General features: G+C 38.2%; 2 protein-coding genes and 3 non-coding genes across 5 annotated transcripts in view; 1 reads left to right on the top strand and 4 right to left on the bottom strand.

Annotated features, from left to right (window-relative positions):
* LOC139143798 (multiple epidermal growth factor-like domains protein 6) overlaps positions 1-15,670 on the bottom strand; it is a 435,859-nt gene that overhangs the window by 235,904 nt on the left and 184,285 nt on the right. The window lies entirely within an intron of this gene.
* Positions 560-631, bottom strand: Trnap-agg (transfer RNA proline (anticodon AGG)). The gene has a single exon. It is a non-coding gene; the product is annotated as a tRNA-Pro (tRNA).
* Trnap-agg (transfer RNA proline (anticodon AGG)) lies at positions 2,809-2,880 on the bottom strand. The gene has a single exon. It is a non-coding gene; the product is annotated as a tRNA-Pro (tRNA).
* Trnap-agg (transfer RNA proline (anticodon AGG)) lies at positions 4,753-4,824 on the bottom strand. Its single transcript has one exon. It is a non-coding gene; the product is annotated as a tRNA-Pro (tRNA).
* Positions 5,924-15,670, top strand: part of LOC139143072 (organic cation transporter protein-like) — a 16,152-nt gene continuing 6,405 nt past the window's right edge. Inside the window, exons 1-5 of the mRNA XM_070713238.1 lie at positions 5,924-5,986; positions 9,616-10,082; positions 10,665-10,768; positions 11,632-11,786; positions 12,672-12,840. Of these exons, the coding sequence (XP_070569339.1) occupies positions 9,630-10,082; positions 10,665-10,768; positions 11,632-11,786; positions 12,672-12,840 (881 nt within the window). The 5' untranslated portion in view covers positions 5,924-5,986; positions 9,616-9,629. The remainder of the gene's footprint in view (positions 5,987-9,615; positions 10,083-10,664; positions 10,769-11,631; positions 11,787-12,671; positions 12,841-15,670) is intronic.

Raw genomic sequence — 15,670 nt, 5'->3', positions numbered from 1 at the left:
GACTCTCAAAATGATGCTTTAACTCGTGATCAAAGAGAGAGACAGAGTGAGACAGAAAGAGGGAGGGGAGGGCGGGGGAGAGAGGGGTGACAGACATAGACATACATAAAAACAGGACAGATGGACAGACACACAGACACACAGACACAGGCAGGATATTTGCGTTAGTCTATGTTCTTACTTAAACGGCAATATCACAAAAATTATAAAGAAGATAGAGCATTCCGAACAGAGCATCGTCGTAGAAACAAAAGTCGCGATAAAAGATGCCGATGGCGGCGCTATATAAATTGTAAATGGCAGTAAGCTTGATCAATGATGCTGTGCATGATGCAACATTTCAAGAATATCTGCAATAATCACTTTAATATCGCATATCTTTTATGCTCTGGTAATGTTGGTCGGCCTGATAAAATTGTTCCATTCTCGCTGTTTCCAAAACAAAAGTTGCGCAGAATTTCCGTGTCTTGAGGTTCTATATAATCCTCGGCAAACATCACTGTCTCAAATCAAAGTGACAAATGATAAGCTTATCCTGTAACGACTCACCCAAAAAGGAGGGCTTGTCCGGGAATTGAACCCGGGACCTCTCGCACCCTAAGCGAGAATCATGCCACTAGACCAACAAGCCGATGTTTATGACAAGGTAACCATTGCCGTTTTGAATATTGAAAGTTCAGCCGTACATTGCGATTTCAATTCATTCCATACTTTCAATCATGGAAATTGTTCGCCAACTTCAACCGCTTTTAGAGTTCTTACGTGCTTGGTTATGTCTTTGCTATGAAAACCCGAAAATGTCGTCATAAAGTGACAAAAATAAAGTCCCTGTCCATGGCGATGACAACACAACAACAAAGTTAAGATACCACGACCTGTATTATATTTTACCGCTACATTTATAGTGAATTCGAAAGCATAGCAACCTGGCTTGGCCGGACGTTAAAATAACTGCAAGTGCTATAATCGAGATATAGCAAAGTTGGAACAAGCGCAAGCATTCAGGTAGAGAAAAAAATTCATTTTTAACGTTCCACGCAAGAATTTCAAATTTGTTACTGTACAATATTATACCGAGAAACCACCTGAGGAACGGGTATTTCTCATGGTTTTGACTAGTTAACTTCATATTATTTATACTCCTTACGTGTATATTGTAAACTGGTCAAAATGGACGACTTCAAGTGAGCTTAAAGTTGTGATAAAAGAGAATGAGAGAGAAAGACAGAGAGGGGAAAGAGGGGGAACAGACTTTGAAAGACAGACACATGCAGGATATTTGCGTTATTTTATGTTCTTACTTATACGGCAATATCAAACAAAATTATCAAGAAGATGGAGCATTCCAAACAGAGCATGGTCGTAGAAACAAAAGTCGCTATAAAAGATGTCGATGGCGGCGCTATATAAATTATGAATGGCAGTGAGATAGACTGGTGAAGCGGTGCATGATGCAATATTTCAAGTCTTAGAAAACCTGCAATAATCACTTCAATATAGCATATCTTTTATGCTCTGGATTATGTTGTTCGGCCTAATAAAATTGTGCCTTTCTCGCTGTTTCCAAAACAAAAGTTGCGTAGTATTTCCATGTCTTGGAGTTACGTATGAATCCTCAGCAAACATCACTGTCGCGAATTAAAGTGACAAACGAAATCCTGTAATGGTACACCCAAAAGGAGGGCTTGAGTTGAACCCGGGACCTCTCGCACCCTAAGCGAGAATCATGCCAATAGACCAACAAGCCGCTGTTTTAACGATGTAACCATTGCCGTTTCGAATATTGAAAGTTCGGCAGTACAAAGGGATTTGAATTCATTTCATACTTTCAATTGAAATTGTTCGCCTACTGCAACCGTTTTTAGAGTTCTTACGTGCTAGGTGGGACGTGAAGATAACCACGAGTGCTATAATCGAGATAGAGCAAAGTTTGAATAGGCGCGACCACTCAGCTGGAGAAAAATCCATTTTTAACGTTTCACGCAAGAATTTCAATGTACTGTTACTATACAATATAATACCAAGAAACCACCAAGGAACGGGTATACCAATCGGTGTTTATCAGTTAGGTTCATATAATTTATGCACCTGCTTTCGCTCTTGCGTGTATGATGAGCCGTTCAACATTTCGTGGCACAACCTTCGCTTGTGCGGTTCACTGCTTAAATAAATAAAAGGATCGAGAGTTATAAACTTTCGTTTTACTGGTTTTCGAAATAAAAATAATAAGGCATAGTTTTTTCATTCTTAAAACGGTTTTACTGGAAGTTACCATATGTTCAAAGGACTGACTCTGCAAGTGAGCTTAAGTTGAGACAGACAGAGAGAGGGGGACAGACATAGACAGACATAGTCATACAGTAAGACAGACTGATGGTCGGACAGACAGACAGACATACAGAAAGACAGACACAGACAGGACATTTGCGTTAATTTTTGTTATTACTTATACGGCAATATCAAACAAAAATAGAGCATTCCGAAAAGAGCATTGTCGTAGAAACAAAAGTCGCGATAAAAGACGTCGATGGCGGCGCTATATAAATTGTGAATGGCAGTAAAGATAGATCAATGATGCTGTGCATGATGCAATATTTCAAGAATAACTGCAACAATCACTTTAATATCGCTTATCTTTCATACTCTGGATTATGTTGGTCGGCCTGATAATATCGTACCTTTCTCGCTGTTTCCAAAACAAAAGTTGCGCAGTATTTCCCCAACTGGAAGTTATATATAATCCTCAGCAAACATCACTGTCGCAAAAATGTGACAAATGAAATCCTGTAATGGTACACCAAGAAAAGAGGGCTTGTCCGGGAATTGAACCCGGGACCTCTCGCACCCTAAGCGAGAATCATGCCACTAGACCAACAAGCCGCTGTTCACGAATATGCAGTCAATACCGCTTCGAAATTTGGAATCCATATCGTGCTTTCAATAGAAATTTTCGCCAACTGCAACCGTTTTAGAGTTCTTACGTGCTAACTTATGTATCCTTTGCAATGAAAACCCAAAGTGGCGTTATATGTACTTACCTCACTTTACTTTACTTTACGACTTCCCTCTGAAGGGAAGAAAAGCGTTATAGAAAAACAAATGACTCAGTGAGCAAGTTAATTAAAAGAAACCAAAACAGATTGACAAAGTAAAATATGAAAAATCATGCCAAAACGATAGAATAATTAATCTCATTAAAGATAGAGAAAGAATAAAGATGATTACATTCCTTACAATCGTTGCTTCTTTAATTCCATACATGTAGATATGTACTGTGCTAGAGGAATTGATATTGTTATATTTTTCATTATGAATTTGAATTTGTTAGGCAGGTCATAACAAATATTGGGTGACATTTAGCTGCTGCAGCAAACAAGATATTTTTGACTGGTAGAAAATTTGCAAGAAATGATGAAATGTTGTTCATCTTCTATATCTTCTAACTCTGCTATTGCAGAGTTCACGTAACTCTTTCACGAACAGTAGTTTTATTGTGGGGTCCTGTTTCAATTTTTTAATGTATGATTATTATAACTACATCAATGCAGCGTCCAAAAAGATAACTTCCTACTTCCGGGTCAAGATTATCTGATCAGCTCAGCTCAGAATAGAAGTGTTTAAAAACAAGACCAGGCGTTCTTGAGGGGAGAGTGTTATATACCATCGATGCAAATTGGAGATTGTTAATCCATGATCACTCATCAATTAGCATCGCCAAGGCTATATTTGAAGCTATTCTAGGCTTTTCGGCAACTTAGAGCAGGAATCTATCCTTTCATTGAATCCTAACACAGATTTGACACCATATTTGTCCGGTCGAGGTTAGGTTTACTTGACGAAAGTTTCTAACTCGTTGTAGATTATGGGTACAAAGTAAAATCTCGTAGTGTATCGTCGCTCGGGATGGTAAAATTTATCACAATACTCGTTCCTGACAGTGCATACGGGTTTTTTTTGCTATAAACTTCGCGTTGACGAATTCTATGCAACTGTGTTTCTTGAATTTGATGAAATATTGTGGCTGTGTCATCCATAATGGTGTGACATGATCGTTCAGTTTGATGCTATTCTGCTCGGTTCGTTATACCATCAACAAAGCAAGCTGACCGATCTGCTTTAGAAAATAAGAGTTTACCTATAGATATATATTATATTACAATAACGTCAATAAATCTGGGACTGTACGCTTCTACTGTCTATGAATAAATGCTGAGAAAGATCTCACCGCCTGCCGATGGTGGCGCTATATAAAGGCACAACCTCGTGACAAAAAATGATGCAATATAACTTTATGGCCGCAAATCATGTCAACGCATATGTTAAATGCGCAGTCGATTATGATTAATATTAGAAAAATGATTTATGAGATATAACGAATGTTTTGTTATTTTTCAAACAAATGTCCTTTCGTCAACTAGATGGCTTCGAATTATCATACTACGGTTAGTTTGGTGATAAAAATTAACCAGTCGATGGTAACGACCGGTTAAATTTATAAAACTCCTGTCTTTTCAGCGAGATGTATCCTAGTTTGTAGGTATATATAAATTGAGGTCAGCTATGGTCCGAATCTTATTCTGTTATCACACACATTATCTCATCACGCCATTTTGGATGAAAAAAGGAAATTATGAATAATCAATCACTGACGTCACTGAACTTGAAATGTAAGGGGTTGGTTTCAGACATATAACGTTTCGAGCATTTCACTCACAAAAATGTGAACGCAATCGAATTTGTCGGGGTAAAAGAGGGCTCGTCCGGGAGTTGAACCCGGGACCTCTCGCACCCTAAGCGAGAATCATGCCCCTAGACCAACGAGCCGCTGTGTAATACCCTTATATGAAATATTACCAATATTTATGGAGAACCATTAATTTAACAATGGATTGTTTATACTTTTAAGCATCAAAGGCTAAAATGTGCAGACGTTTAGCGATAAAAAAGTCGAAAAGCGATTTGCACAAAGTGCCGTTAAAACAAAATCTTAAAGATGATGACACTGTCTGTTAAAGCAACATTACACGTAAGCAAGCAGAACAATCTAACCTTTATGTGTAATCGAATATAAGGCCAAAGTAATTAAATTCTTTGTTTTGCGTCCACTCAAAATGGGAAAAGGTACGCGTCTAAGCGGCTGAAAAACACACACAAGAAAATTAACACAATGTAATTTGATTGCAGCAAATAAAAAATTGTAACAAAATTTTTAGTTCAGAAAAGCTAAGGGGTTATGTCCTAAAATTTCCTATTCAAATACACTGTGTGTGTTTTTCATGAAAACCTTAAAAACCTAAGCGGGCGGGGACGTAAAACAAAAAATGTAATTACTTTGGCCTAAGAATAACAACAATTAATATTCAAATTCGCTGGGACATATTTATGATACACAGATAGACAGATCGCAAATTTCTACTTCCAAGCGTAGCATTTTATTTAAACACGAGTTTCAAGAGTGAATTATTTGCCAGGTCGTAACCCCCGCGTCATATAGCCGATTGATTGATTGATTGATTGATTGATTGATTGATTGATTGATTGATTGATTGATTGACTGACTGACTGACTGACTAATTGATTTAAATTAAGCGCTCTCGGTAAATTTGATTGATGATGATGATGATGATGTTTCACCGCATAACTATGTCCTCTTTTGAATATTATAGTAAACTAGAAAGCGATATTTTCTACTAAGTTTTCCCTTGAACTGTCCTCCTGTTTCCATGCATACGTGAGTTCTTTGTGAGGGCGAGACTATGAATTTGAATATACTCACGTCATGCCAGCAAGTGACATACAATGTCTCTACGATTTCGGAATCCGACCTCCAACCTATTGGACAATGGCGAGCACACAACAGACTACAAAGGAAGCCATTTACAATAACCCAGTGTTCTTTGCCCAATTGTTGAGCGTCTGCCGTTGGATGAACTTATTTGTACTCGGCTATATAAGGCTCAGGTACGACCTGACTCGGTTGATCAAGGTAAGCGTATAATGTTCTTTGTTTTCTGTCATAAAGATAGTTTTCTTGAAATTTAGGGATGTTTCTCAGAATGATCCCGTTCTGAACATATGTTTTTTTGGAGAACGTACATTAGTACCAGTCAAATAATAGGCAGGAGTGGCCTATGGTGAAACTTTGATACTGCAATCCCCTTTTGAACAACTAAGCTGAAAGAACTCACCAGGGCATTACATGGTATTGTGGTCTATGTGTAATACAATTGTTCAACAAAACACGGAGTTGTATACGTCAATAGATATGCCGGGATACTAAGGTGTTGGCCAAATGTTGTGAGCCGGCCACAGCCGCGTTTCTATGCCCTCCTAGGCTTAGTTTTGTAGTATTATGGTGTAACAGCTGTTTGCTTTCGTGGTGTGATGTTACTCGGACAAGCGTCCTCTCTTCTGCCAATCCTCGCGAACGCCCGCACGGTTGACACTAATTGCCATTGATGACCTATGTCTGTCGTCTTGAACTTTACCACAGCATGCATTTTAGACGGTTGTATATTAGTATATCCCTGCACCCTTACTGTCTGTGGAATACCGTTGATCTGAAAATGAAAGTCACCGTGTTAATAATTTCGTTAAATTTTGAACAGAATATATACCAAATCTCAATAACCACCGAGAATTAGCGAAAATCCACGCCTACTTTCCAATGTTTATTTAGGTAGAAATTAAACAGAGGTATGTATACTAGTATACGGAGATATATACATGAAAGATTGCCTGAATTCATTTAAACAGTATATGACAAGTCTCTTTAAAAGGCAATCAGACTGCCATGAAGAAATTTTAGACCATATTCTTCAATAATCAAGAGTACGCGACTTTTGGTTATTTTTCGGGTTGTCTGCGTGGACATCGCAAAAACAAAAGTGTTGGGGTAGGTCGGCTGAGCTAATTACCTTACTAACAATCATCATGCTAATATGTGCATAAGCTCTATGAGCAAAAACGAATTTTCGATTTCTGTCAAACACGAGGAGGTGAAAGATTAATTCCCACTACAGGGTATCAAAATACAAATCCACACAAGCCGTAAATCAGTAAAGACTTTTAGACATTTTGGCGGCCCCAAAATCCGTCCTGGAGGCGCAATCTGCTAGGATGAATGGACAGAGGTTATACATTGTATCGGCGAATCCGATCATGAGGGCCGCCGAACAACCATCATCAAAGCGTTTTCTAAAGAAACCGTCGTCCGGTGTTGCTTGTTCAAGTGTTGTCGTTCTTTTCTGCCCGACATATATAGAATCGGTCACATTCCGGTTTTCCTATCGGAGTGTGTAACTAAAGTTTCAGTAAACCAGGGGTAAGTTTTGAGGGGAAATTCTCACACCGAGATGACCAGAAATGGAATTGGTAGCTGAGTTTTAATCTAACCGAAGTTGTTTGAGTACAAAGAGCTGTTGGATGACGGTGGGAATCGTTGACGTAGACTATTGTTCACCGATTTTGACCTGGGTTAACCTTTGGATTGATCCATGTTCGACATGTCACATACAAAATGAGATCTATGTCTTCTCGACCCTGAAGCTACGTTACGAGTACTTATACTCCATCAATCATTTTTTCAGCCTCGTTTTTGTTTGAAAATTGTCTAAATGGAATTGTCAACTATGTATGCGCTTTTGTCCAAACTTTCCTAAATAAAACTCACAACTCTACTCTTATCAAATCAAGAATAAAAATTATGGGTTATCTCACAAAGTTTGGTAGTTTAGGGAAGCAAATTACCTTACATTTACCGATATTGGAAATTCAAAATGGCCGCCGTCCCTGTGTTAACTCTATAGGGAAACGAAATTTTCGAAAAACTATGATGGTGAGAAGTTTTCTAACTCCAAAAGCTTTAAAATGAGCCCCACAAGTGGTGGATCAGAAAAGGATTGTAAAAATTTGAGAGTCCGAATATCTGTCCCCGGGGCGCATTCTAGCTCAAAATCAATCATACTGGACACTGCAGAACCCGGACGCACTGCGGCAGCAAAATTTGCCTTCTCGGTTGGAACGGCGGTACAGTTTCATTTATTTGAGATCTGACAGTGTGTACAGCATTGATCCGTTTGAAACTTTGATAGACATTTCGTGAAGTACACGCCACAGGCATTCACTTAACCCTTGCATCATTGAAGGTTTGGCCTATTGTATTCTATGGCAAGGTTTGACTTCCGCAAAGGTAAATGGGGTTGAACAGGTTAAGAACGCCCCCTCGCCATCACATTTTTACCTAATCGCCTAATGAAACGAATGGGGAAGTTTCCCCAGTTTTTGAATAATAGAGCTGACAAGAATAGGCCAGCAACTCGTAAAAATCACCTTGCTAACTTTAAGGTAGTATGCGCTTCGAAAGTAAATGACATACTTTTGCTCAAACTTTCCTCAAAGAAACTTTCAACCATTCTCTTACCAAATCAACAATAAAAAATTGGGGTTACCGTGCAAAGTTTGGAACTAGCGAAACAAATTACCCAACATTTTGCGATATTTGAAATTCAAAATGGCCGCCATTCCTGTGTTAAATCTATGGGGGGAAATTCAATTTTGGAGTTTCGAAAAACTAAGGCGGTGAAAGTTTTTCCTTTCTCCAAGAGCTTTAAAATGAGCCCCCACGAGTGGTAGATCAGAAAAGAATTGTAGAAATTTGAGAGTCCGACTATATCTGTCCCCGAGGCGCGTTCTACCTTAAGGATTTACGGATCGGTAATTAAAGTAGTGTCATTTCTCTGAATTGTCAATTTTTGGATTCTCCTTTGTAAGTATTATCAAAATGTGTGATAAAATATAGGGGTCACCGCGCTCGTTTGTGAGATAAATGACCATGAATTTTGCCATTTGTGAGAAAAAATGCTGAGTCAGCATTTTTTCACCAATGCATTTTCTATGGATGAAATAATTCAATGCTGTTTATCTCAAAATTTAGCGCGTGACCATATAATTTTATTTGATCAGTATTATTTATTTCTCTAGACTGAGCTTTGTGCAAATTTCATGAAAATGACATTAGTAGAAATTGATTTTCCATCAATTTCCATGTATCCTATGGGAAATGACAAATTCCACGCGCGCGTACCGCTCGTACAACCTTAAATTCTGTTCACAATATAATTGGGCTACATAGTGATCCGACTTCTGCATTAGTTGTACTCAACACTTTGGTGTGCTTGTTTTAGTCAAAATACGGCATGGAGACTGGTCATTCAAATTTTAAGATTCGAATGGAGGTTTTGAAAAAATTCAAATATGCTCGCCTCAGAAACAATCATGCATTTTATTCAGTTATTTACACTTTGTAATGAGCGGCAGAGTGTACTCGGAAGAGTCTAGTAATTTTTCATCGAGGCTCAAATGCACTCTGACCTACAGAGGAAATTACACTCAACGGAGAGAAAAAATCTCAGAAAACCGTTACAAAGGAACATTTTCTCCGATAATATTTTCAAATATGCCTTAAAATGATTTGGTTTTACAGCAAGGTATCACGTGACAGTTGTCGAAAAAAGGCGATCGTCACCTCCCATATTTTTTCGTTGGCTTAGGTGGACTTACTATCATGATATACACAAAATATTCAGCCATCGATGACTTTACTATTTTTTACAGTGTTCACCGCGAAAATGGTACATTTTGACGACATACTAAGGAAAAACGTGGGCGAATTTGGCAAATACCAGAAAATACTATGTTTCCTGGTGGGAATGGTGACGATTCCTTGCGCCTATCACAACGTCGTCCCCGCCTTCCACTTCGTCAAAACCGACGCCTGGTGCAAGATCCCCAACGCAGAGGAAGCGGCCCTGCAGGTGTGCGTCGGGAACGTTACCGCTGCCCGGTGCATGGAGTCGTTGAAAAGCCTGGCCATCCCAGTGGAGGAGAGAAACGACACTTGCGGCCCGGCATCGTCTTTCAGTCGATGCTACCGCTACGATGTCAACGTCAGTCAGTACGTGACGAGATACTCAGTGGCATCTGGTGGCGAGAGCTACGGCCATGAAAATCTGACCAAGATCAAGTGTGACCATGGGTGGGAGTACGATACATCACAATACAAGAACACAGTAATACAACAGGTACAAACATAGCGCCACATTATCCTACTTTTTACGAATATTACACGAATATCTATTATCTAACTCACAATAAAACCCTACTTACGTCATCGCCATCACAAACTTTCATTTAGTGAGGACGACAGTCATCGTAAGGTTTTTCAATCAAAGGAGAGCTACGCACAGAAAGCGTTCGCGACAAAGTGTTCGTTCGTAAACCGTGTTAGTCTTATGATCCCTTTTGGGTGAAACTTGGGCTATGATATTATGACTTTATATTTATAAAGATATTTCATCCTTCAAAGTTTATGAAATTTATTTGTTTGTTTGTTGTTATGTTGTTGTGTGTTTGTTGTTGTTGTTGTTGTTGTTTGTATTGTATGAAACTTTGACCTATGAACGATTTGATTTCTCGTCGTTCGAATTCAGTTCCGATGCCCTATGAAGAATGTAAGGACTCCCCCCAAAGTAAACTCGAACACGTTTGTTGCAATGAAGAAAGACTGTGACAAGATTGATTGCGTTACCTTATCAAGATTTTTCAATTGAACAATATCAAAAGCCACATTTTCACATTTGTTCACTTGGTTATCTTTTTGACAGTTTGATCTGGTTTGCGATAACATTAATCTGAAAGCCATGGCGACATCGATATTCATAATCGGTATATTGTTTGGCTCTTTCATCTTTGGACTCATTATTGACGGGTATGTATGTATGTATGTATGTATGTATGTATGTATGTATGTATGTATGTATGTATGTATGTATGTATGTATGTATGTATGTATGTATGTATTATGTATGTATGTATGTATGTATGTATGTATTTATGTGTGTATCTATGTATCTATGTATCTATGTATGTGTAGGTTTTTAAGTACTGAGTTTATGTATACATGCTTGTATGAATATGTGACGTGTGTGTGTGTGAACGTGAAGGTGTGTATGTGCGAATGATGTCTTTACCGTGTATAATAATCTTACTGTCAAGCTTCTTATATTTTTTCAATAATACATAACATACTTTGCATTCTTTCGAAAAGAAAAGAATTACGCAAGCTACTTTCTCAGCTTTGCTTCCGGTCATTTTTTGATCCTATGAAGTATTTCAATGTTTAACATTTTGCGTGCAATACAATGAAAATACAGAAATTTTCCGGATAGCCATAGGGTGGCCATAAAGGATGTAAAACCACTATAGCTCGACGAAAATTTAGGAATGCTCTCAAAACACAGCAAAAACAGACAATTGCAGCAGCTTTGTTTACATCGAAAGCATAACGCTTTTATTGCTCTGCCAGGTACAATCCCTGGTTCTCGCATTTGTGCTTGTTGACATTAACTATATATCGAGATGCCAGTTTTTTATTCCTCCTCGAAAGTTGTGTCCAATTAGTCAACTTGCTTAAGGGTAAAGTTGATAAGTAACCTGTCCTTTTAACTCACCAGACGCTTATCAAGGATCACGTAACCGCACCTGACCGCATCCAGCAAATTCATTCGGTGCATCACAGGGGTGTAATTCACTTTTTAAACTCTGTACCCATTTCTTGACTTCACCTCTAAGATGCGGGCGGAAGAGAGGACTGATGATCGGAATAACGATGATGACAATTCACGGAGTCATCACAGCCTTTTCACCGAGTCTCCTGGTTTTCATGGTGACCAGGTTCTTCGTGGGCAGCGCCACCTTCGGAGCATACCTCTCTGGATTCCTCCTAGGTGAAGTGTACATCATTATAATAGAAATTTACAGATTGACTTTTCATTGCTGAAAAGGACGAAAGATATTTGGTTCGAATATAGCCTTTCCATTCTGGGACACTGTGCCATAGAAATTAAAAAAGAATGAACAGATATTGGACTCTCAAACTTTTACAATATGTTTTGGTGTACCGATCGTGGGGGCTCATTTTTAGCTCATGTAGTAAATGAAATTTTATGAAAATCGAAAATGTAATATTCCCCTTAGAGTAAACCAAGGGATGGCGGCTACTTTGAAAATCGAGTGGCGGTGTAAAATACTGAGTATTTTTTCTCTAGTGCCAAAGTTTGCATCGGTGACCCGTGATTTTTAACCTTGGTTTCGAAAGGGGATGATTTATGGTTTTCTCACTGAAAGTTTAAGCAACAGTTTAAATCTTTCATTTTCGAGGCCCATACAGCGTTATCAAAGCAGATCGCTATAGACTTCAGACTTTCCAGGTGAAACTCGGGCACAGAAGAAACAGCAAAGTGAACAATACAAAGACACTAAACGTACAAAATCAGTGTAACTATGGTCTATAACTGGGGGAAATCACTGTGTGCAGAATTTTAGAGCCTTCGACCGATTGGCTATCACTGTAATGATCACGTTCACCTTTTCAAAATGATATATACAAATAACTATGTATTAGTATAGCCAAGATCACAAGGTGAGATTTCCAACCGCATGACTTCATTTGTCGCTAAATAAATTAACGGTAAACCGAATGAGGACAAGGTTTGGGCTTGCACCGGAACAAAACCGACTTTTGATTACTTTGAAAGAAACGAAAAACGTAAATCAATGTTTCAGTGCTGTTACTAGGGATTAACGTGCACTTTTTTCTCGAAATATTTCAGTGTTTGAATTCGTTGGACCTTCGAAGCGAGCCAAAGCGTCTTTGATATATTGCATGCTATTCGGTGTTGGATATCTGCTATTGGCGCCATTTGCCTACTTCTTCAGGAATTGGAGGATCCTGCAGATGGTCATATCGGTTCCAACCATATTGTTTCTGTCGTATTGGTGGTAAGATATCATTAAGGTCATATACGCCTCGAAAGTGAACGACTTAAACTCTTCTTCGAAACCTCTCCACAGAATCTTGCAACCATTCTCTTTCAAAATCAAGAATAAAAATCGGGGGCCACCGTGCAAATTTTGGTACTGGAGAAACAAATTAGCGCAGATTTATCGATACTTGAAATTCAAAATGGCCACCATCCCTGTGTAAACTCTAGTGTGTAGAAAAATAAAATAGACGGTGCAAACGTTTCTTATACAGGGAACATTTAAAGACTCCCCACAAGTGGTATATTAGAAAAGAATTGTAGAAGTTTGAGAGTCACAATATCTGTTCCCGAGACGCATTCTACCTTAAACATGAAAACAATGCCAAGCCGCGAAAAACGTTGACTGATGTTATGGTAGAAGGCGCTTCGGGGACAGATATTCGGACTCTCAAATTTTTACAATTATTTTTCTTAATTACCACTTTTTGGAGCTCATTCTTATGGAAGACCGGTCACGACATGCGACATACGTTTTTAAAATTGCGATCTGCGGTTAGGGTTAGGGTTAGGGGTTAGGGTTAGGGTTAGGTAGCGGTTAGGGTTAGGTTAGGGGTTAGGTTTTCTCTCGTAAAAAGCCTTACTTCGCTCTCCACCCTGGAAGTTAGGCCAAGGGACAAAAAGTTGTAACGGCATAACTTAGGGAGCGTTCAGTTATTATGGCCGGGGGTGGGCCGGCAAATTCTTCCTGCGCATCAAGCAAAATAAGTGAACCCCCCTACCCATTGTACCAAAAAATTGATGACCCCCCCCTTTTAAGATGACAAAAATTTCATGACCCCCCCCTACATTGCTTGAGTAAAGCTGCACAACCATACACCTCGGAGGGATAGAATCAAAAAAAAGATTCTCAGATATTTTCAAATGACCCTCCTCACAAACTCACAAAGTGTTAATGTTCAAATTTCCCCTTCTGACTTGCTATAATTTTGAAATTACCCCTTAAAGGGATTAGACAGAAATTACACGTAGATCGCAATATTTTTGCGGAAGCGTGTGAAAAATTTTGATATTTGGATTTAATTGATGATCAGCTGTTGATAATGTTGATTCACTATACATGATAGTGTATGAGAAAACTATTAATACTATTTTAATACAAAACTATATCTATGCATTTATAGATGTTTGATAATTGACATAAATGTACTTACAACTGGTATGTGGACAAAAAAATTGACTTTAGAATTTCACCAAAAATGTTCATCCATATACATATGAGTCTATGATAAAATTGTGAACAATTTTTTTTGAATGAAAAACTTGCTATACATGAGCATATACAGACGTTGAATAATTAACATAATTGTACTTGATTAGAATATGATGGTTAAAGGTGCATATTATGTGTACAAGAAATCTGATTTTGAAAGAAATTTCACTGAAAGTGTTCATCCACTATACATGGGAGTCTATGAGGAAACTATAAATAATTTTTTTTTCCAATACAAAAATAGGTAAATCTGTGTATTTATGTACTCCCGATTATTAACATCAATGAACTTGATTAGACTAGGGTGGTAACAAATGGATGTGTTCGCCAGAAATTGGATTTTGGAATTTCACCGAAATGTAGATTCACTGTACATGGGAGTCTATGAGGAAACTATGAATAATTTTTTTCCAATACAAAAATAGGTAAATCTGTGTATTTATGTACTCCTGATTATTAATATGAATGTATTTGATTAGACTAGGGTGGTAACAAATGGATGTGTTTGCCAAAAATTGGATTTTGGAATTTCACAAAAATGTAGATTCACTGTACATGGGAGTCTATGAGGAAACTATAAACAATTTTTTTCCAAAACAAAAATAGGTAAATCTGTGTATTTATGTACTCCTGATTATTAATATGAATGTATTTGATTAGACTAGGGTGGTAACAAATGGATGTGTTTGCCAAAATTGGATTTTGGAATTTCACCGAAATGTAGATTCACTGTACATGGGAGTCTATGAGGAAACTATGAATAATTTTTTTCAATACAAAATTAGGTAAATCTGTGTATTTATGTACTCTTGATTATTAATATTAATGTACTTGATTAGACTAGGGTGGTTACAAATGGATATGTGTGCAGGAAATTGGATTTTAGAATTTCACCTAAAAGAATTATTTAACTTTTCATGGTACTAGTAGTCTACAGGTAACTGTTTAAAACTTGCCATATCTCTAATATGTAAGTAATAGGAATTGTTCATTGCCCTCAGTGAGCTCCATTGACAATAAGACATGCCTCAGAGTTGCCAAGTCAAGATGTTCATGTGATAGATAATTATATTTTTGTTCAGATTTACAATTAAATGACTTCAGAGAATGAAATCATGCAGCAAATCATTTTTATCTCCCAGAATATTTCTGAACACTGAAACTGCTTTTTGACGTGACGGATGCTTATGAAAATTAAGTGACCCCCCCCCCCCTCTGAGCTGTTTGAAAAATACATGACCCCCCCCTTTGCAGTTTTCAAATTTGAGGTGACCCCCCCCCTGGATTTTGCCGGCCCACCCCCGGCCGTAAAAACTGAACGCTCCCTTAGGGTTAGTTAGCGTTAGGGTATGGTTAGGGTATTAAGGTAGGTCTCAGATCACAGTTAAGACGCAGGTCGTATGTCGCAGGTCGTGACCGGTCTTCCAACATGTCGGAGTCCTAACTTGGCCGCTATTTCTCCCAGCGTGTATCATTGTAGAATTATGCAGAAATAACTCGTCTCTTACCTCTGTAATCCATTGTTAGGAGGAGAACGAAATGACATTATGTAAACGAACGCCATTTAGTTTTGCAA

Source organism: Ptychodera flava, chromosome 11, assembly GCF_041260155.1.
Source record: "Ptychodera flava strain L36383 chromosome 11, AS_Pfla_20210202, whole genome shotgun sequence".
Lineage (NCBI taxonomy): Eukaryota > Metazoa > Hemichordata > Enteropneusta > Ptychoderidae > Ptychodera > Ptychodera flava.
This window is presented reverse-complemented; position numbering and strand designations above follow the sequence as displayed.